Source organism: Falco punctatus (assembly GCF_963210335.1).
Source record: "Falco punctatus genome assembly, chromosome: 8".
NCBI classification, from domain to species: domain Eukaryota; kingdom Metazoa; phylum Chordata; class Aves; order Falconiformes; family Falconidae; genus Falco; species Falco punctatus.
The window spans coordinates 37,237,551-37,261,006 of record NC_137588.1 but is presented as its reverse complement, the minus strand read 5'-3'; the positions used below and the strand labels follow the sequence as shown (position 1 = coordinate 37,261,006).

Below are 23,456 nucleotides of genomic sequence, written 5' to 3'. Positions count from 1 at the left end.
ACAAAAGTGGTCCTGAATTTCAGCTAAAATAAAATCTTAATTTCACTTCACAATTCCTTGAAAGACCCCCTTGTCATACTTGAATATGGTTTGCACGATTGTATGGTAAAAAAAAACGTGGAAAAAAAAACAACTAACAGCAATCAGAAAAGTTGAATGCCAGCTAAGCCGAAAGATCTTTTGGTTATTAATGAATAGTTTCCAGTTTGGAGCATTAAGCAATTTGTTAGCTTGCAGCACAGCCACTCACAAGTGGTTTAATTTATCTCTCTGGCAAGCATCCAGTTCAAGGGGGCAACGGTATATGCTCAAAAATGAGCAGACAGTCTCCATATGGAACATTATTACTTATAAGGATGATTTTTGTATCATTTAGATCACTAACGATGGCTTCCAGTACAGTAATTCCAGAGTGCTGACCCTGTACGACGCGGTCTGCCAGGCCTGCCAATTCCATCCAACCGGACTTTGTAAATTAAAGGTAATTTAAAGATCATAAAGGTTTAATACGGATCGTTCATCTCTTCCTTAGCCCTCTCCCTCCCTTTGATGTACTGCGCGTAATAACGGCTTTAGAAGAAGAAAATCTGTTTCATAGGTCAGCTGCACAGCCCAACACTTTTCTCTCTTTCACAATCTCTCTGTGATATTTTATTTTTTTTCGTATTTACGTGGGCTATGAATACCTCATAGAGCACACTTTATGACGGACCTTTCTCAGACAGACGCTTCCAGAAAGGCCATGGCTGACCATATTTATACTTTGCAGCTGTAAATGGAGTAAATAAAGCTGAGGACCCTCCCCGAAAGGCAGCTTAGCTTCACTCGCGAGGTGCCTGCTGGCAAGGGCACCGCAGCTGTGAGGTATATCATTTCTATACCCATTTTCCGCCTTAGCAAGAGGTATATGAAGATGCCTGTTATACAGCTTTTGTCATGTGAAAACACCCTTGAGAGAACATAAAACATTCTTGCTTACATTAAACACTGCTAAGTGTGAACATATAGCACTCTGACAGCTTCAGAACTGTAATCCAAAGTCTGGTTTTGGCCACATTTTAAACTGCCAACATGCCAGGAACTGCCTGGAGAGCACCATAAGCCTCTGCTTTCCCATGGACTTATTAGTGTAACATCCCTCATCCCTTAAAAAAAAACAAACTTTCCTGGGCCTTATTTTCCATGGAGCCGTGTTAGTCAGCCTTGCTGGTTTTCACCAGGGCTTCAAAGAAAACTTTTGTTGGAGGGTGTCAGGTGGGATATTAGGATGTGCTGACCCTGCCTTCCCGCCCTGAGGCCAGTGTGAGTGCCCAGAGACCACCGGGCTGTGTTTTTATACAATGAAGATTAATCAGGTGTATCTCGTCTCACCTCCCCCCCTGCTCTCAATGCCAATGGGAAAACAGCGCTCACACCGGGTACCAACACAAAAAGAAACTTCACATCTTTTTCAAATAAATCGGTAAATAGAAATGATTTTACGGGCCCCTGCGGTGGGCCGCGCCGCTTCGCGGCCCCCCCCCCCCCGCGCCGGGCCGGGCAGAGCGGGGGCTCGGGGGGCTCCCGGGCCGCGGGCAGCGCTCGCCGGGTCCCGGCACGGGGCCACCGCCCGCCACCAGCCCCGGGCCCGGCCCGGCGGGGCGGCCAGGAACACCCCCGGCCCCCCGGGGGGCTCCTCCCCCCCGGCCCCCGCCCCGGGAGGGCTCCTCACGGCCGCTCCCCCGCGGGGCTCCGCGGGCCCCGGGGCACGGCCCGCCCGGCCGGGGGCTGCCCGCGGGCCCGGGGGCGGCTCCGCTCCGGCGCCGGGAGCCCCCCCCGCCGCCGCCCGCCCCGGGTGCCGCGGGGCCGCTCCGCTGCCGGGGCCTCGCTCCTCTCTCCCGTCCCGCCGGGGCGGTGCCGGCTTCTCCCGCTGTCCCCTGCCGTGCCGGGGGCTTCGGCCGCGGCCAGCGGCGGGCCCGGCTGGGAGCCGGCGGGCCCGGGCTCCGGCCCGCCCGGGGGCAGCGCCCGCAGCACCGGCCCGGTACAGCCAAACCACTTAAATTTCAGATTAAAATAATTGTGTCTGAGCCATTTCAATTAAAGCTAGTGTGGGGTTTTTTTGTCGAAGGCTTTCCTTGCTCCTACATTTTCAAAACTCACAAATACGTACGTTCTCTCCATGCGCTGGTGGTCTCCAGGGACTGTAACAATCTCTATCCTAAGATGCTTCAAGGGACTATTTGAACTCGGCTTCCAACTGCATCAGACCACGTTCTAATTACCCCTCTTATAACATTACTTCAGAATACCTAAATTGCATTCAGAAAAGGGGACAAAAAAAAATGTTTCAATTAGGGGACATTTTATACCAGGCCATTTCACAATCTGTGTCCTTTTATGGATCCCATTCTGTACCATGCTATCACATCAGAAAAAAACCCTCATCTTTTTCATCAGAACATCAAGCCTTTGAAAACAATGTAATAAAATCTAATTAACATCCAGATTTTAATGTTGAAGGTCTGCCACATGCTATCATGTCAGGGCAATTATGAGAGTCCTTTTTGTTTCTCTACCTTACCCATTAATCTTAAAGCAGTATTATTTAAAGTACTCACTAATATACTTTGGAAAAGAACTTTGAGAAACTAATGAAGCAGTGGGCAGAAACCGCAGGGCCAGTACGAGGGCACACATCAGCCTCTGAAAAGCGATGTGCATTCGAGGGAAGGGAGATGGAAAAACGCCTTTGGCCCTGGCAGCTCCCTCTCCTGCTGCCCCACTGCTGCGACGGCACCCCGGGGTTCCCAACAGCACCCCACGTTTTGCCGGGAATCGGCAAAGCCAGGCAGACAAAGTCCCATCTGCCGGTGTGCCCCAACACGGGCTGAAAGCACGAGGAACGACTCTGCCATAGGACTTTTCCCTGGCATAGATAGTTAATGATATCTTTTAATTATGTCCCTGTGTCAGCTTCTCAGACAACCCAAGTGTCTTCAGTCCATGTGGCAGAGTCAAGGCCTCCCTGGCCCTGGTGGCCACCCTAACTAGGAGGGGACCAGGTGGGCACCCAAGGCTGCTGTGCCCATAGTGCCCCACATGAGCTGCTGCTGGGATGTCCTGCCCTACCCGGCACCACCTACGGGTTCAGATCTGGTTTACATCTCATGGAAGCTTACATCTAACGCACTTCTTTATTCTGCTTTTATAGCATTGCTTTTTCATATTTTTATGAAGAACCTCCAGAAATTATTAAATTACCAGAACAGGATTCCCAGATTTCAAACAGAGCTTTTATCCAGTCTCAGTTTTTGGTAGTCTCATGGAGCTCACTTTTGAGCTTTACCTAAGCATCATCATATTAAAAGTCACAGCTGGAAATAATGATCACATGCACTACATAAACATGAAAATGAAAAAAAAAATCATATTCTGTTGCAGTCACTTATGACAAGCAATATCACATGTTTTCTAAGCTAAAACGTTCAAAGCCACAAGGATCTCAAACTGAAACTGGAAAACCTACATGTCTTGTTTTCTCCCTGTCAGGAGAAAGTACTAGCGGTTTTTTGCTACCATTTTACTGTTTCAAGAGACAAGTGAGCTTCTGCTTATTCCAGAATATTAACTGCTAATTTCTTATCTATCTCATTTCTTTTTTCCTTGCCTTGAACTCCCACCCATTTTTATCTCCCTTTTTTTGGCAGGAGAATACTTGCAATATAGATGGACTTTGCTACGGCGAAGGAGAGTCAAGCCCTACCAGTCCTTGTCTTCTCTGTGAACCTGGCATTTCTAAGTTCACTTGGTCTATTAATGAAAGTAAGACATTTTTTTCTAAGATTTAAAAACACTTCTCTGGAAATTTGTGACTCGGTCTATGAAATACTTTGTTCCTTCATTTGACTAACATGAATCCATCTTGCTCAGTGAGCATGGACTGGACAGTTTGCACTGGGAACAACTGGGTGCACCAGAAATGCAGACTGACCAGAAATAGACAGTATTCCACTGCATGCTCTGTGCATCTGGGCATGTGTCTTGTTCCGGCTGAAACCTGACAAATCTCAAATTAGAAAAAACTGAAAATGAACATTTGATATGCCAGTGCCCCACACAGTGCCCAATTCTGTCAGCTAAAGGTGATGGACCCTAAATACCTCTCTCATCATCTTGCAGGTACCAATCTTTAAGGGACTGATTTTGGGGAAAACACTGTTTTTAAACCGCTAGTGTATATTTTTGATACCTGGAAGAACTGTTTGCTTTCCCTGAGCCAAATCCTATGAAATGCCACACAAAACACCTTGGCTTGGCAGGGAGTCTAAGTGACAGGGATCAGCCACTCATTACCTCCACTGCTGCGGAACCTAAAGGCTCCTTCTGCAGCTGTGGTGGCAGGGGTCATGGAGGGGGCTGCCTTTTGAAGCACCTCCTGAATGCTGAGGACTTAATCATAGCTTTTTCATGTCTACATCCCCAGTGTAAATTCCAGATTTCAAACAGAGCTTTTGAAATGTAATGTAAGTAAATGACAGCCATTACTTACCGCATGCTTTAGGGATAACACATGTTTCTCACAGCATTATCCTCACAGCACATCTCCCCACTTACATGAGCATATTTGCATCTGGTCAATATGACGATTATATTACTGCTTTTATGTAGATTCATGTGTTGGCTCTAGAAATAGTTTCTCTGCACTTTTAGGTTCTGTAAACACAAGCAAATTACAGAAAGGTATGTGAGTGACAGGACCAGTTTGCTTTGTTTGTTTGCAGTTTTATATTCCTTTAGGGTGACTAGGTCAGCAGGACCCTTCTGGAAGGAGAGGAAGATTGCTCTTGTCCTTGGGGAACAGCTGGGGATGCTCAGGGACAGAGGCTCCTAGAGAGTGCAAGGTATGGCAGCAGAAACGGCGAGAGCTGTATCACAGTGGCTGGAGCACATAGCTCCAGTGGAGACACTGCTGAGGAAAGCGGTGAGCAGACACGCTCTCCTCCAAGGTGACAGAAAGGCCCTTGAGAAGGACCAGAAAGGACCCAACAGTTTCCAGCAACACAAGAAGCCACAAGTAGTCTGAAAACAATTTTGGAAGCAAGAACACAATAAGAAGGGAGAGAGTTGTTCATGAGTCCTTTTAATCCCTATTCCACGATAGCCACCTTGAATTTTCTCTATTTAAAAACTTACACCTCTAGTTATGTCCTAAAAGATCCGGCTTTTGGAATTTAAACCCCTCCATCAGGAAGAGTTGTAGGAAGATCCATCCCAAGTGTTGACCAACTAAAAATCCCATTGAATATTACTTGGATGAGTAATTAAAATGCCTATGGGAAAGCCAGACCTGAAAAAGAGCTTGTACACCTGAAAGGAAAAACCAACTTTTTTAGGTTTGGTTATATAGGTTATATAACCTATGTATTTGGTTATATATATATATAGGGATATAGTTTAATCTAAGGAGAGAAATCATCTGTGACTCCCCAACCTTGCTCCCTTTCCATCATTCCATTGTGTCAGCCAAAGCAGCAACGTTTCTAGGGATGAGCTGACCCCGATTGCTATATAGACAGACTCATACCATATCAATACTCATACCAAGACAGTTTGATTTTAAAATTCAGAAAATGGCTTAAAAGGGGAAAAGTGCGTTTGTTTTGGAACTTATAAAGCTAGAAGTGGTTTGGGAAATCTGAAACAGATCACTGTTCACATTTTATTAATTATGAAATTTTAAAATACTGAAAAGAAATGTTTTTTCAGACTTGTTTTCAAAATTGCAAAAAACTTTTTAAAAGTTTGCATTATTTGGGAGAGCGTAGAGAGATATATATACACACTGGATGGCAAGGAGATCTCTGTGGAATGAAACACCCTTCATCACAAACTACTTTCAGAATATCTGATTTTATGTTATTTTGTGTCTACAGCTTCTGGTTACCCTCCATCCAGTTAACACCTTTGTGTTTATCTGTAAATGCATACCCAGCATCAATATTTCATTGGTTACTTTGGGCACAACTTTTATGGGCTCCATGGTTTGAGTGTCTGGGAAATAAAAGGTAAATTAATAGATGGAAGCTTTCAACAGTTATGCCAGGACAATCTGCTGGACAAGCATTTTAGAAAGCTCTTGATAGCACAGCAGCAATGAGTGGGGAGACACATTTAAATAATTGCATAATATGAGGCATGTTATGGAAAGCAAAGTTTGATAAAAGGATATGCACCACAAAAAAACCCATAATGATGTCTTCCCACAAGCATAATGCAAGGACACATGCAGTCCTTATAAGAACTCATATATGGTTTATAATTTTAGAGCATGGGTTGAAATTAATCCTCAGTATTAGAAATGTACTTTAAGTTAAACATAACTACAGCCAAATGACAATGTGAGAAGATTCCTTTAAATATCAATACATGTCAATTTGTACTGCTGGTTAAAGAGGAAAGATGGCTTGAGACTGAGGAGGTTTAGGACATGGAGACAAAATTCCTGGCCCTGCAACAGAGCTGCTGTCACCTCAGGGTACTCATCCGATCTTACTTTTCCTTGGTTACTAATTAAAAAATGCAATATTTTTCTCTACCTTGTCCTCCTTACCTATTTATATTGTAAGTATCTTCAAGTAGTGTTTGTCTTCTATTGTAAAATAGCCTTGTATATTTAGGCTTTTTTCTTCATTAAGGAAATACTGAATGTAAACAGCACCACTAGAAAAAGCAATGCCAATGGTGACATGATATGCACTACTTCACGGGGGATAGACAGTCTCAGCATCACTGACGTACTTCTGCTGGCACTGAAAAGACCTTTATTCCTCATGAAATGTGCAACTGAATTCAGACAAACTGCTCAGGCTTAATTACTACTCACGTGTATAGACAGGAGAGTCTATTCAACGGAAGAATTACACAAAAGTCGTTGTTGTCCCCTTCCCCCCGGAGCTGCCCACCCAATTCATTTGTCATTCATAATTATAAAATTGAGTTTACTTATATTTAAATGGATAGATGACAGAGTGGTAGATAGAATAAAAATCTATCTGTAAGTATTAGAAATACAATTAAGAACTGGGGGACCAGTGGGAGGTTACAGAAGTCATGTCTGATCTCCTCCCATGTCTCAGCTAACACCAAAAGTAATCAAAGTTCAGTATAGGAGAAAAGTTCAGTATATGGCATGAAAAATAGAGGATGAAAAGGGTGTACTTTTGGGTGAAGCCATGTGCTGCCTCTAACATCTAAATTGCTTCCTCTGTCACTCTCGGGGTACATTCTGTACCTTTCCCTGAGAGCAGTCCTAGAGAGACCCACGCTGTGAAACTTTACATGGGAGAAACTGGAACTTTTGTAATCTTGGTTTCATTTTTGCTGTTTAGACAACCTGCCTCCTGTGTTCCAGGCCCCCTCCAGCCAGCTGCTGACATTTATTGGTGAGAATTTTGTTTACCAGTTAATAGCAGTGGATCCCGAAGGGTCAGCTGTGCTCTTCGTCTTAGAGTCTGGGCCACAGGATGCCAGGCTCTCTCCTGCTGGTCTTCTTATCTGGAAAGTTGATTCAGAAGAAATGCAGACCTTTGAATTCACTGTGTCAGACGAATGCAATGCACAGAGCAGATACTCTATTGAGGTAAGGAAATGAACACTTTAAAAGAAAAAAACAAACCAAACCTGTTTATCATGCCATTGCTTTGGTGCAATTGTCATTATAGCTAATAATTTGTTTCTGTCTCGAAAACGAAGACTTCAGCTATTTCCTCATAAGTGTATATTATCCAGCACAGCAATAATGATCATTAATGGATTAAATATCTCTGAGACCATAGAAACTATATATACAAGGAACAAGAGAGAGTGTTATTGATTTCAAAGAACACTCTTGCAGAGCCTTTTAATGGTTCATTAATCTGCTTTAAAATTCACATTCTGCATTTGGATTGCAGAAAAAAAGCATATAACATAAAAGACCAAGTTTTAGCTATAAAAGGGAGATTATAATTCATTCTCAATGATATTTTTAGCGGATGTCTTGCTCTTATGTCATTACTCCACACTTTAAGTTTCTTGGCAGAGCTGGTGCATTGCTTTGTCTTTATTGTATAGCCTAACATTAATCCTGGGATAGGACGAGCTAATAAAGTGGGATGCAGACTCCTGACATAAGAACAGTTTTGTAAGGAAAGACTGTCATTCCTGAAGATCCCTATTTTAACTCATTCAAACCACTATCATAAAAAATACCAATTTGCTGAACCCACAAGCAAAGGGAAAACTAGAGTCTAAATACAGTTTTAATGGAAACATTTCAAACCAGACCTATGTTTAACTAGGTGAGATAATACAGAGGTTTGAATCTGTTGGAATGCTGTTCTTGTATGCAGGTGAAATACAAGTAGGGACCTCTCTTCCCTGAAGAGAGAGACCAGCAAAGGAATGCCACAGTCATGTTCCTGCCTGGGAGCTGTTTGTTGTGTGAAACTGTAAGGAAAGCAGGCAGGCAAAGAGAAAAGATTTTTCATTTCTTCTTTGAAGAATAAGGAACACATTTTGCCCTTAGATACTATGTAAAAACTGCTGTTATAGAAAACAGGATTTATTTTTTTCTGGTAAGAAGTTAGAATGTGCCCCTAAATGATGAAGAAAAATATCCCTTTAAAGTCAAGCTTTCAGTCAAATAAATAAGTATGCTGAATGTGAGACCATCTATCTAGACAAAGGAGAATGGTTAGAAAAAATAACCATAAATAAGATAACATGTTTGCACTGCAAATCTGTCCCTTCCTAAAGGGTAAGAATATACCTCTCAGGTGTGATTATTTGGAGGAATCTTATCATGACTCCCTTTTGCTTTCCTCAGGTTGGAGTGAAGCCCTGCAGCTGCCTCAATGGTGGAACATGTGTTACTAATATTAAATTCCCTCCAGGCCTTGGTGAATACCTGTGCTTATGTCCAAATGGATTTGATGGGGAATTTTGCCAGGAAGATATTAATGACTGCAAATCCAACCCCTGCGGCAGTGGAACATGCGTGGACAGTGTGGATAGCTACTTTTGTAAATGTCCCCCTGGCTTGGGAGGTAACACCTCACTGTTTCCATCTCTGATTTAACTGAAGATATGTTGTGCAACAGGATTTTTTGAGTCCAGCATGACCACAAGCATCTGTCAAGACATAAGCCTCCTCTTCTGCTCCCATGGCTCAGCTTTAGACAGATAGAAAATGTGCAAACCCAGCTATCTAATTATCCATGATCAAGGAAGGAAAAATGACCTAAGGCTCTGTGGTCCTGAAACATCACTCAGGGAGGGCTGATCTCCTCCCTGATCTCAGTTTCCACCTCCTTATTTCTTATGGATCTGTCCATCCATGAGATGAGTGAGGAGAGGACTGAGTGAAAGAGAGAATAGGCAAAGATCCACCACCCTTTTGCACTCCACAGAATTTGACTAAATCAAGCCAACATAAGAACTGGGAATGAATGATTCTTCTATGTCTAGGAAGGAGAAGTAGATATGAAAAACATGCAAAAACAAATTGTCCTTTAGTCCCACTTGAAACTTCACTAAATTTAAACATTAGAAGACCACAAGTGTATCTGGTTGTCAGGCATGGTGGTAGAAAAAAATCTAACCTTTCAAACTGTTCAGGGCTGGCCAAAATATGATTTTAAAAGATGAAAGGAAGATGAATGATCACATCACCAAAAAAAGATTCTGTTAGTAAAGCAGAATGAAAAGCACAAATAGGAGGAGTTGGAGAACAAAATGCAATGATGCCAGAGGTGGATGCAAGACACATGATGCAAACAGGAATGGAGTAAAGACCTGAAGTGTGAGGAGAACGAGAAGCACCTAATACGTAACACGGATGAGGAGAGAACATGTGTGTACCTATCAAGCAATTTACAGTCAGCTTCACTGCACTCAGGATGTCTGTGAATGATTCACACACATGAAAAAGCACTTGTGACAGCACGGGATGATGACGGCCCCATGCTCTGCAGACTGGAAACAGCAGAGGCAGCTGTTAGACTCTCTGCCCCATTTAGTTGCTGGAGTTTGGCTAAGCCAAGTCACTGTTGAGTCTCATAGAGTGCCCACCACCTCCTCCAAGCTGGGACCCACACCCCAGCTGCTCATACCACCACTCGCTTCCAACATAACAGATTTTCACATTGGCCTAAACTCACCTTCTCCTGGAGTTGCACAGACGTTGTCTTTTTATTTCCAGTTTAGTTCGTCAGGAGGTACGAGGCAGATCTGAACATGCAGGACTTGAACAGGATTTCTAAACCTGTCACTTGCTTTGCTTTGCAAAGGTGCAGTTAAAACAACCCTCTCTCAGCCAGGCTGCTGTGTAGTCAATAGGAAAGTAAAGACATTGCATTACTGTCTGTTCTTGTCAGAGTCAAATTAGCCTCCCGCAAGTGAAATGTGCTAACTGAATCTGTGTTAGAGCACCTCTTGGACCAGAACCATTTCAAAAGCAGACTAAGAAAAAAACACCTTAGGCTGAGCTCAGATTTCAGTCACTGAACCCATCCCAAACACTACTCTGTTCACATACAGAAGCATGAATGAATTCATGAGACCCATAATGTTGGCTGCTGTGCCGTGCTATAGGTTTGAAAAATGTAGAAGTAACATCAAATGCACATCATTATTACTGTTTAGTGTATATATGTAGAAGAAACTAAATTTTATACAAGAGCAATGAACAGTTTTTACACAAAGGGCTCATGCAGGCAGCAAGGTACCCTTTCTGCCTCTCATCAGTTCATGAAACCTTTGCTTTGGTCATGTGGGACTGCAAGTCCAGATTTCTTTAACTATAAAATTCCAGCAGAAATGCTAAAAATTATTCAGATGTGGAAGTTCAGAAAAATGGCCTAAAAGATCTGTGACATCGACGCCAGGTAATGCAACCAAATAGATAAAACCTGCTGCTGTCCAAAGTGTCTGTGCCACTGGGACTCTACTAATGCAAGAATGCACAAGCCTGAGTATGGAGAATAAAGTTAGAAAAGGAAAGTTTGATCAAAATATAAAAAATCCCCAAACCAAACAATCATACACAGAATGTCTTGAATCCCCCTGGAAATAACATTCCTATGAGCATGGGGAAATTTGGGAACCTTTTAGGCTGTGTTGGGGTAAACACTGGAGATCTACAGTGAGAATACGTATTTATTGCCTGTAAGGAGATGGAGTGAATGAATAAAAAAAAATATAATTCTATGAGTTAATAACTTCAGTAGATCTGCTCCTGTTGTTTGATCTTCACCAGTTTCACACTGCTGTCCTCACTTTATGGGCTATTGCACATGGAGTGAAATCAAGCCCTATTATTCCATATAAAATAGACTACCATAATTACAACACATTGTTTATAAATTCACGTGGAGCATATTCTGAAATGTGTCCCTCATTCTTACACAAACACTAAAGAATTCAATATCTACCACTGAAAACAACGCACTTAAAAGCAACATACAGCTGACTATAGAGACAAGGGCACAGGACACCTTGATGGCTGGGAAACACCAGGTATACCGAACCCTTAATTCTTGCCAACTTAAATAAAAGTGCACGGGTTCTTCTGTTTTTCCCTAGCCCAAAATGCTAAACACAAACAACAACAGAAAAAAAAGATATGGTTGAGTGAAAGAGGAATACATCTCAAAGTTTTAATAGCAGGTGAAAAATTATAAGCAAGTGGAGCTGAAAGCCAGCTGGGAAGTAGATGATTTTACTTCAGGGCAGGTTCTGTGACAACAATAAAAGCTCATCCTTGATGGTGTGTTTATGCCTCAATTCCCCAGAAAACCATCAATAATCTAATGAGAAGGCAACACTATACTGCTCAACGACAGCACCACTTCACCATCAAATCTTTACAAATTATAGTGAACAGGTAGTAGAAACGAAAAAATTAACTCTTTTGAGAGCTTCCCAACATCACGGCAAAAGAAGCAGCAGCACAGGGAACACTGTGCTGCCAAGCGGTACCCAGTCAGCTGCACCGGTGTATCTCAGGCAATGTAAGGGTACGATGCAGGAACAGGAGCAAGGCAGGGAGAGAACCCACTGGAAAACCAGGGAGAAGGATGAGTCCAGAATTATTACTACTTTGCATTTCTGCAGAGACTTATAAGCATTTATCTCATCGAGTGTTCAAAGCTCATTCAGTTTTCTTTGACATTGTTAACAAGATAACAAGAATTCCTGTTGTTTCTTCGTTTGGCCACTGAAAGCAAGAACATCACCCATCTGAGAACCCAACTCCTTGAAAACTTGATCTCAATCACAAGACCATTCTTTCTTTCCCCTAATGCCGGCGATTAATCTAAAACTGTGGGGTGGATAGGAATATGAAATTAATTTCATCTTACTTTTCAGGAAACTGAAGAAACCCCCAAGATTTGTTCATGGTTTGTAACAACTCTAGAGTCCCTGGAGGAGACTGCCTGTGCCTTGCAGTCAGCTTAACATGAGCACAGGCAAAAAGTCTTTCTCTGCATCTGCAGGTGGTCAGCTGCTCTCAAGGCATAAAAGGACTTTATCTTCTCAGGCAATTTCCCATGCAGGGATGGAGAAATAGAGCTGGCACAGAAACAGGTGTTTCAACATTGCAACCTGAAGATTTTTTGTTCCTGTTACGTTTATTTGTACCGTAGCAGCACCAAGAGAATGAGACTCCCTTGTGCTGCAGTGCACCGGAGGTTGTGCAAACACAACCACTGACACTTCTCGGTGCAGACAGTTTTCTGTCCGTTGCTGCTGCCGCTTCAGCAACCTTCAGCCAAGTTTCAGACTTCGTAAACATTTGTCCTTGGACTCAGCTAGGTTAGCATTATGCCCAAATTGATCAGATACTATTTAAAATCAAATTTCTCTGAGGGAAAAAAAGTGCTTGCATAGTTCCACCTTTACGCTAAAAACCAATTAAATGGCTGAATTTTAAAATTTAGCTTGTTACTTATGTTGTTTTTTCTGATTCTCTTGTCTTTGAGATTTTAAAGCCAGCCCCTTGCAGCAAAAATAGAGCATGTAGAAGGGAGGAGAGGGGACTGAGATGAGAGGGTCTGTTGTTACTGAAACTGGGAACCTCATTCCTGCTTTAACTGTCTATGGTATCATGTTTAGTCTTTATATGATACTTAGAGAAAGAAAGTAATTACTAATCTAATCAGAGGGTAACTCATTCAATATTTTCCGTGATGTGATGTCTAATAATTTCCCAATGCATCATCAGAAAACAATATGAGAGAAAAGCAGCGTGATGCTAAGAATGTGCTAATTGAATTATATAAAAGAAATAGTAATCCAAAATGTAACAAGGGAGGAAGAAAAGTATGTTAAGCCCCGCAATGCTATGTGATGTCCAGCTTAAATGAAAGAAGGAAGAAGCATGCGAAACCAGAACAATTTAGCTTAAGATGGCACCAGAAAAGGCATATGGCTTTCGTGGTGCTGTTCTTTTTTTCCCACAAGACAAAGCACACATGAGAAGGTGATGTCACTAGCTTTTTTAGGCAGCTCAATCAATACAGACTTCAATTTCAGATTTTAACATGGAGATGCTATTTTAACTTGAAAGGAGTAGTAGAAGCTATCTGAAATGCTGAAGTGATGAGAGATTATGTTGTAGGAGATGAATAATAATGCTGTGTTTTCATCATCCTGTAATTCATTCCACTATGACAAATTTCTTTTTTTGAAGAAAAAAAAAATTATTTTACTTTTAGATCTTCTTTCATAATAAAGCTGGATATCTGATATAGAGCAAACCTTTCCGTACCTCGTCATTTGTCTTGAAGCAGGTACCTGGACTCTCCAGGAGATGTCCCAGTCTCCTTGGGTTTTCCTACAAGGAGCAAAGGGCATCCCTTAATAGAAGTGGTACGGGCTAGTTTCCAGCCTGCTGTCAGGGCGGTGGATTCTGGTAACCAGCAATAGCCAAGCAAGTTTTCCAAAGTGCACAGAGACAGCAGCATGCATACCTGAAACCTGAGGGAGTTTTTAACAACATAATATGTGATTACTCTGGTGAAGTCCTATTATTATTAATTATTATTAAATCATCCAGAGTTGTGAATCTGCGTATCAATTGCTTCAAAGGTCTTTTGAAAACCCTATTTCCAAAATCAGCAAGAGTCAGGACACATTGTTTTGGGTTCAGAGCCTCGAGCAGCTTACCTTCTGTATACCTGCGCTGTGGCTCGGAGATGTTTTCAGACTGTTTCTTCAAATTTTAATTTTAAATAGAAAAAAAAATGGGTTTTAAAAAAATCTGATAATTTGATAAGGTTTCCTTTCAGCCAGACTCTGTCAGGCTGGTTCACAATAAGCCATTAGTGATGTGAGGTTCACACAGAAATGAAAACCACAATAGGTCAGTACATGGCTTTCCATATCCTAAAGCCAAAATGGTGACTTTCAGTGGCTTCTTCAGTATATGGTAAAGATCTCCCATAAACAAGACAACAAAACCAGCAGCAGAAGTGTGAAATGCAGGGGAAATAATTTATTTAACATGCACAGTTTTCTATGAGCAGTAGTCTCAAGTTCAGCACTTCTGGTGCCAATAACAACAGTAATAAACAGTGCGATAAAAGCAGGTTTAAGTGAGACAGTGGGGAATTTGGCTCTAACATGAGTGACATACCCTGTAATGAGTTTACAGCTGAGAAGTAAGCCTTAGCCTGCTTCAACATTTGAGCTGAGGAATAAACAGGGAATCTTTCCTGATTATTAACCTCCCCTTTGTTTTGCCACAGGGCTTACTTGTCAGGAAGACAGGAATGAATGTGAAGACAGTCTTTGTTTTCCTGGAGTGTCTTGTATGAATACCTTTGGATCATATGCATGTGGAATTTGCCCCAGTGGGATGGAGGGAAATGGTAAAACTTGCAAATGTAAGTGTTTTGCATGATTTATTTTAATGATGGGGAGAAAAATGGGTTCCATTCTACTAATATTATCCTTAATTGAGTGCTTTGCCACTTGCTCAGTACAGACCTTGAAATACACAAAGCAGACTATTGTCGTGTTATATTAATATGGATAATTGCAAATTGGTCTCTGCTATTTTTCACTGCAGTTTAGTTTCATTTTGGTTTAGAATGAACACTGTTGCACACAAAAAAGTGTTTTTCAGATGCCAGCTAGATAATTTGCCAAGGATATCTTCTCCATAATCTCCACTGTTGCACTCCTAAATATACCGCTCACTAACACATACTTGGGGAGCACCCCCAGGATGACTGTTGTTTTGGATGAATGCTGTGCAAGGAGGATGTTGAGTAAAAGGAAGAAAATCCACGTGCAAATCCTTCACGTCCTTTCACCTCCGTTTCCAAGGTGTGCTTTCATTAGAGAACACAGTCCACAGCTGCTGAGCTTGTACTTGGTGTAAAGTCAGCCACACATCCCAGCTACTGAAGGAAATGACCAAGAACGATTTTACACCTGCTCAGTGTTTGGTTTTGGGGCAACAGACTCTTTAGTAGGGAGGCTACAGTGACTGTATTCTGTTGAGACCTTCCCAGCGCATGGGATGCGATCTGCTCACAATCTGTTTCAGTCATATATACATAATTTTCTTCCAAAACCAACACTCCATTGGCCAGAAGGAGAGAAATCAACACTTGAAGTGTTTTGCATTTGTTTGCTTGTTTGTCTGTTGGTGTTACCAAAGAAATTTGAAAAGCAAAAATACAGATATTAACTGTGCGTATATTAACTTTTCCTCATATGGACTACCAAAAGGAAAAAAAAAAATTACCTGATGCAAAAAGACTCAGCTGTAGCTGCAGGATCCTGGCACCGGCAGGACTGCCTTTGCCAGATTTACCAAATATCCCTTCAATCATATTGCCAAATGTCTGAACAGAATGTTTTCTTTTCTGTATTATTTGGCCACATTGGTCATTTCAAAGCGATTTTGCATCTGTTTCACTAATGCATATTTTCACAGCTGATTTAACCAATGAAAGAAGGCTATATAAAATAATAACCTTTTTAAAAATATATCAGAAAAGTATTTTCTTCCTTTGCATTTTTTTAATTACAGAAAGATTTCTCTATTTCAAAAATGGACATTTACTAGAAGGAATAAACCTGAGGGCTTCCTTGTCCACCCAAAATAGGACAGAAACCATTCTTTGTGGTTCTGATATACAAACTTAATGTACCTACTCATACTTCCCTTGCTTAAGCAAGTATAAAAGCTTCTGGGAGGGAGGAGGAGAAAACTAACTTTATAGCTTGTAGAGCGGGCTATAGCTCATTGCATTGTTTAATATATAAAAAGACATAGTCTCAGTCTTTATTAAGTAGAGAATATCCAAGGCAACAGTTGTTTAACTTGAACATTATCCACGTAGACTTTACAACCCCTAATTCATTCAAGAAATTATCTTAAAATTATGAAGAAATCACTATTTTTAGAGTCTCCACCAATCAGTTTTCCTTTTTACATCTATGTATACTTTGTACAGATATTTTGACACGTACAAAGTTTGCAGCTGAACTAACCAAAGCCAACAAATATGCACAACATAGTTTCAGACAGAAGCTTTCAAGAAGAGGCAGGAATCAGACAGAGCACAGGTCCCAGTGTGTAGCATAGCATCCTCATCCAAGTAACGATGCTGTCTCATACATGGGAACCTGAGGCCTTCTTAGTGCCCTTAGCTCAATAAAAGATCACTGTGCATATTAAATATGTCTCCCAGATTAGCAAAGTTCAGTGAGTTTGGGCATAACAATTTTTTCTATATTTGTGTTGAAGCTTTACTGTGTGTCAGCAACTGACTCACCTGATCTGCCTCTGTTTGCTTGATGGTTGTCTTCCAGAATAAACTTCAGTCAGGTTATGTGATTTGCTGTTACTGTTGCTTTTTATCATCAACCACAGCTAAGCTCTAACACCTTGTTTCCTTGTCTCCATGCTTTCTTTTCACAGCCGTGCTTGCTGCTGACATTACAAAAGCATTTAAACAAGATTTGAACATGACCAAGGTTAAGCAGCCACTGCAAACCTTAGAGGCAAAAGATTCTGCCGTAATTAAGAATTTTACCATAAGTGATAGACATGGTAGGTATACAAGGATATGAAATCTTTTTTCATTTGCTGCAGTTTACATATTCAGAAATCGAACATTATACTGTCTTAACAGTAAACATGAACTAGCCATTTATAATAATACATGTTAGAAAGATAAACCTAACCCCCCCTTAATTACATCAGACTGTGGATTGCTGCTAAACAATTTTACATGGAAGGGAGACATTACAGCAATAACAGTCAGAGTGGTCAGGCTTAACTAGAAATTGCATCGCTTATGAGGTAGAACAAAATCACTCCAGATCTTAGTGATCAATGGAAAGCAAAGTAGGAATGACAGCTTATGCCAGTTTACCATAGCCAGGTGATGCTGACATTTTATTTCAGTATTTGATGGACAGTCACTGAATTAAGACTGAGTTTTGAGCATAAGTGAAAACCAACTCCTGAAGTGTGAACTTGACCGTGGCAGTTGCTTTTCCTGGAGGGGAGCACTACAGCACTCTAACATGGGTGTGCACATGCCTGATGGATTTGTTGGTCCTGTTCTAATGAGTGTTGCACATTTAAATGATTTTCTAGTGAAAGCCGGGAGCAGAGAAATTGCAACTGAACACATCTGTTGTGTAAAGACATACGTAAAAGAAAATATGTAAAAGAAAATATTATTTTTTCTCACCCTTTTTTATATCTGTACCAGGCCAGGCAACACCTAACCAGAACTTGCCTCTTACAGGTATCCATCATAATGCTGTAGGTAAGGTGCAAGAATAATGCTGAAAACACTTGAGAATCATGATGGAGACCTCACTGGAGGCGATTAAAAAAGATCTACAACCATCATTATGGTTTTATTCATCATCAGTTCTGTCTTGACACTGTTAAACACTTCACAGGCAGTTCATATACACATGCTATTCAGTGACATCATAAGTTATAAACCGTTATATACTACCGGCGTGTTAAATTTTGCACATAGTTCTAAGATAATTGAAGTAGTCTCCTGTCATACAAGGTATGACACATTAAGGGTGATTTCTAGATCAGAAACATATGTATTTGACAGTGTATTTTTAAAGGTAAGGTATGTATGTGCTGTGAGGTTTGATGATTACCTTCGAATTATAAAATACCAAAAGGATATCAATTAATACAGTTTCTCACTCAGTTAATCTTTCACTTATGCTGAAAATTACAGTTTCTATATTATCCATGATAAATGCCAAACAACTTTGAGTAATAAACTTGAAAACATGTAATTAGAGGACTAATAAATCTTGCTTTAATGAGAAACAGCTGTTCTGTTACACTGTGCCTACAGGACATTCTCATGTTTGGCTCAAGGTTTGGGAACATTCTGCATTAATTAGACTTCAGAAGAATAAAAGCAGTTACAAAGCTTTAGCTGGGCTCAGGCAGCCACTACTTAATCTTATATATGCATCTGAAATGAGAAATTAAAAATAAACATGCTTGAACTCCCCTCTTTTTCAGGCCACACAGCACCACTGTCACATGTCCCCACCTGTGCCAACCGGCCGTGTTTTCCCGGGGTGTTGTGTTTTGATCGGAAACCCCCGTACATCGGCTATGTCTGCAGCCGATGTCCAGCTGGGTTTTTTGGAAATGGTCGAACCTGTACCAAAGTCCCCAGACCAGGTAATTTGTAATTTTTAGAATTTTAAAAAGATTTGGCATACAAAGAGTGTAAGAAAATATGAACTAGTACGCCATTACAATACAATGTACTTTATAATTGAACACTGAGGGCTTTTTTTCTGTCACTCTTACCTGGTAAGCAGCTAGCAGGTCTTGTTTCAGGAATACCTGGCTCTGTGAGTTGAAATTCAATAGATTAACCTCATTTGCCACTAGGGAGAACTCTTCACGACAGGACTTACTAGATGGTATGAATCACCACATCTGTATTTCTGCGGCAGCACTGGCATAGGATTTCAAAACGTGTTTCCTCCTCAGTAAGATCAGAACATGACACATGCCAGTATCACTCTGCTTTCCTTCCTTCCTGATTCTTTTGCTGCAAGGCATCTGTTCTCCAAGGTGACCTGTGAAGATGATGATAAACAAAGTGTCATGCAAGAACAACTATGCCAACTACTAAAGGCAGCAGATAATTAAAGCATTTCAATAGTATCATTCATAGCCTGAGCAATAAACTTCCTTAGGGAGCTCTGAAACTCATCTGGCCCAATTAATCTCAGAGGACTGATCATTAGAAGAGGTCTTCTGCTGTGATAAGAGCAAAGCTGGGTCCTGACCTCAGGCAGAAAGTGGCAATAGCATAGCAACCACTCATCACTCATCCAGTCCTGCTCGCTCTCTCAATGAAATTCTCATAACTCAATGCATGGTTCTCCAGGGACAGTCAAGGTGGTTGTCCACTTTTTATTGCACAGAGTGATTAGCCAAGAGAACTCATGTTTATTCCTTAATAACAGTAGTTACTAGGTCCGATTCCTTGGGGTTTTTTCTAAACCTTTGTCTTAAGTATTCCAGACAGACTGGCTTGAAACCTGTCAAATTGTTCCCCAGCCTCCTACAGTTGACAAACCCACCCTCACCCCCCCACCCCCCCCCATTCTGTATCCAAATCAAGGACTGTTACCTTGGTGTTATATTTTAATGCACACTATCAAAGTGGAAGCAATTTTACTGCTTAGTGTAGGTATCATCCAACCTCTTTGAACTATAAATTGATTTTAGCCAGTTCTCTGAATCTAAAGGTCACAAAAATAAACCCAACATTTTTCTTTCTCTAGCAATGAGTGTGTACAAAGTATTATTTAGTCTGTCAGAGTCATTAAGTCTCCTATTGACTCTTCTATAACTTGGTGAAGCTGTAAAAGTGGTTGAGAAAAACAATAATCATTGTACATATAAATAAACTAACATTTCAGCCCAGAGCTGCACTTTGTCGTTAATGGGATAATGGGATATGCATTGTGCACCCCAAAGGTCATTCAAATGCTGTTGAGTAGAACAGATAATCTGCAGCTGTAGGTATTGGTACAGCAGATAACAAATATATTTGTGCAAGTTCTAAAAAGGGAAGCATAGACATCGACATATCTGTCGTACACCATTCCAGGCAAGACTTAAGAAATATTCCAAGTATCAGGATCTCAAACGAATGCACGTTGCTGTTAAAGCAAGCTGTTTATCAGAAGCTGGGAGGTTGTTTTTCTTTTTCCTCCTCAATATGCAGACTGAGTCCAGGACTTCACGCTGCAAAGGTGGCTATCCTGCCAGCTTGAGCACTTTGGGGAGGGAATGAAGAGGGATTATTTTTTGTTCCATCAGAACCTTATATTCACTCATGTGAATTATGTCACAATATAAACGATGAGGATGCTGTGCCTCAAGGTTAAATGAGAACAGTCATTTGTTTTAATATTTAGAAATGAAAGCAATTGCTGTAGCTCTAGGAGTGTCCTAATTTATGACCAAAAATGATCGGTTTAAATTTCTTTCCCCTGTGCTTTGCTAGTGGAAGCAAAAGTATTGTATGGTGTTCATGATTAAAAGATATCAGACAAAAAAGAATGAACTTTCAATTAAATTTATGTAGTTATGGATTATGATTATTGTGAAATCCTCCCTGTTAGAATAATAGCTTCTCTCCCATGTAACTTATGCTATCGGTCTTCAAATGAAACAGAGCAAATCCTCTTCAGCTTGCTACAGTGCTTGTGAAGGTACTGAGATTATGTGCCACTTCTTTCCAACTCCAGTAAATTTAATCTAAAAATACTCTTGCTAATCCCTATTTTGTACTTTTATGGGCTGCTTTTGACATGAAGTTATACTCAATTGTTGTGATTTAAGGATTAAAGGATAAGCATTTTTTTCATACCAAAACTGCAAAAACTACCCAACTGCCTTTGTAGACTACCGAGGAGAAAAAATATGCCAGAAGAAAATTGTTTCCTAAGTCACTGTTTGATGAGCTGCACCCAAAAGTCCTTCAATTTTGATTTATAATCAACAAAGTACCATTTCCTCAGCATTGATATGTGATAGGTATTAATCTTTTGATGTACTTGACTTACTGCAAACTATGTAACTCCACAAATAAGTTTCTGAGCTATATTTACCTGCTCTGCCAACAACGCAGGGCCTCATTCTGTTTTCACTTATTTTTTTTGCCTGGCTTGTACCAATAGTTTGTACCGGTTTAAATCAACCAGACTTGGTTGCAATTGTTCTTGAAGTATATTAGATTAGTCTTAAGGAAAAACATCACCAGTATCAAAGCCAATACGGAGTCTCATATCTAAAGGAAAATTATTATTTTTTAAAATACCTTCTTATATCAGAAACAAAAACTTATTTCTCTCCCTTCAAAATCCAGAAAGCAGGTATCCTGCATTTTTTACAAAAATTACCATTAGGATCACAAGTCCCTTAATTTTGCTGGTATTGCAATAAAAAGGAAAGTCTAAGGAAGTTAAATCTGTCCAGGCTTCCCTGGGTACATTTCACATTAGTATGAAATATCTTTTACGTTGTTGTTAGAAGAGGCAGGTCTGTTAAATCAAACCATGCAGTATCAGTGGTCATATTCTTGGCACAGGGAAAATTAATATATCCTAATGGGGGATGCTGGTGATGTTACTGCAGGTTGCAATATTAGTTCTCGTCAGACTCTACTGATATTTCTCTAGTCTGGTTTCATCACTCACAGTCACAGAGATACCCATCTGTTTGCACTTCCTTTAGCAGGTTAGAGAGGTCGGTGTCATCGCAAAAGATTTATTTTTTTCCTATTAGTAAATCAGCAATTTTACTGGACAAAGCAGTACCACATCCATCACTGATAAAAGATTGTTTGTTCAGAGCCAGCTCTTTCTGCTTCTCCTGGTTTAGGGAGCCAAAGATCAAGGGAAAGGATTATTTTATGATCTCTGTAATCGAGTTCTGCTTTTCCATTCTGAACACCACTGCTAGCTCTCCTGCCATAGCAGTTAATTTGCAGTATTGTAGACATTTGGCACTTGATATACTTCTGTATGCGCCAGCTATTTCTTGTGTTTACATACTCCGTGTTTTACACTATTCCACTATCCGCATCATGCTTCTGAATTCACTTTGATTTTACATCAGAGAGACCTCTGTGACCTTCTTATTTGCACCACTGTCAGATCAACATCAAGATAAGGATTTAAAAGGAGGGTAAAATGTTTTGAATTAAAAGAATGCCTGCGTTTAAACACATAGTGCTCAGTCTAACACCAGAGGCATATTAGCCTTTAAGTTTTACATTCTTAACTTTTAACTTTGAAATGACTGCTGCCATTATTAGCACTCATCATTGATTACTGTCCATGAAAAATAAATAACTCTGGTAAGAGCTTTGGTCACCAACGCAAGGTTTCGTCTCTGGAGCTAACTGCAGGAGTAGGGACCTCTTACTGCCTGGAACCAATCAAATGATTTTGCTTCAAGAGATGACTGAAGAACATAATGGACTCCTTTCATCTCTTATCTAACAGAATTGATTAATTTGCATTAAAAAGATCAAGGCCCAGCTTCCAGTCTCACTTATACCAGTGTAAATCACAAGCGATTCCATTAAATGAATAGCACTACCCTAATGGAGAGAGCCAAGCATTGTTCCTGGAAGACACATCTTAAAGCCTGTTAAGGCAGGCACATCACACACAGAACTTTTAAATCTGTATGTATCAACAGGTGTAGACTAAATGCACACACTTTTCAGCATTCAGAGGGTGCTTAGCAAGAAGTAACTAACCAGTCTTGACATGGTTTGTGCAATGAGTTACAAAGCTTACTTGAAGGCAGGAATATTTTGATGCTGCAGTCATTGGCTGTGAAGTTGTCTGAGATCCTTGCAAAGAAGGCATAACAGAAATACCACGTCAATAGTAAATAACAGTCCATTCTGCCTCTGTGTGGTAATAGCTCTCTGCCAGTCCTGTGGGCTCCAAAACCAGGAAGCAGTGTCTCCATGCTGTGGCTTCCAGCATCTAGCTCTTACTCAGGCCATTGAAACTCTGTCCACAATTCTTTTTTGGAATTTATGGTGGAAGTTGCTGATCCCTTTTGTAAACTATGTTTCAGTGTTTCTAGTTTGTGTATTTCAGGACAAAATGTACATTTTTCTTCAGACTGACCAGTTATGATGTAGCGATATCTCCTTCAAGGGGCAAGTGATGGAACAGTAACTGAAGTGGGGTTAGAAATGCCACACAAAGACATTCCACATAAATTTGGACTCATGAAAGACACAGTTCTGCAAAGGTATACCAGTAATATTTGCAGAGGCCAGGATCAGCCTAGCATTTTGGACATAAACTGTGACCCTTTCCTGCCCTCTGGGTATGTAATTGCCACTGAAAATCCACCCCCGTACTTG

General features: G+C 40.7%; 1 protein-coding gene across 1 annotated transcript in view; it reads left to right on the top strand.

Annotated features, from left to right (window-relative positions):
- The window catches only part of LOC308068683 (von Willebrand factor D and EGF domain-containing protein-like), a 194,864-nt gene that overhangs the window by 122,568 nt on the left and 48,840 nt on the right, over window positions 1-23,456 (top strand). The window contains exons 14-20 of the mRNA XM_080399690.1: window positions 377-481; window positions 3,687-3,801; window positions 7,368-7,618; window positions 8,846-9,065; window positions 14,769-14,906; window positions 16,958-17,089; window positions 18,554-18,718. Of these exons, the coding sequence (XP_080255816.1) occupies window positions 377-481; window positions 3,687-3,801; window positions 7,368-7,618; window positions 8,846-9,065; window positions 14,769-14,906; window positions 16,958-17,089; window positions 18,554-18,718 (1,126 nt within the window). The remainder of the gene's footprint in view (window positions 1-376; window positions 482-3,686; window positions 3,802-7,367; window positions 7,619-8,845; window positions 9,066-14,768; window positions 14,907-16,957; window positions 17,090-18,553; window positions 18,719-23,456) is intronic.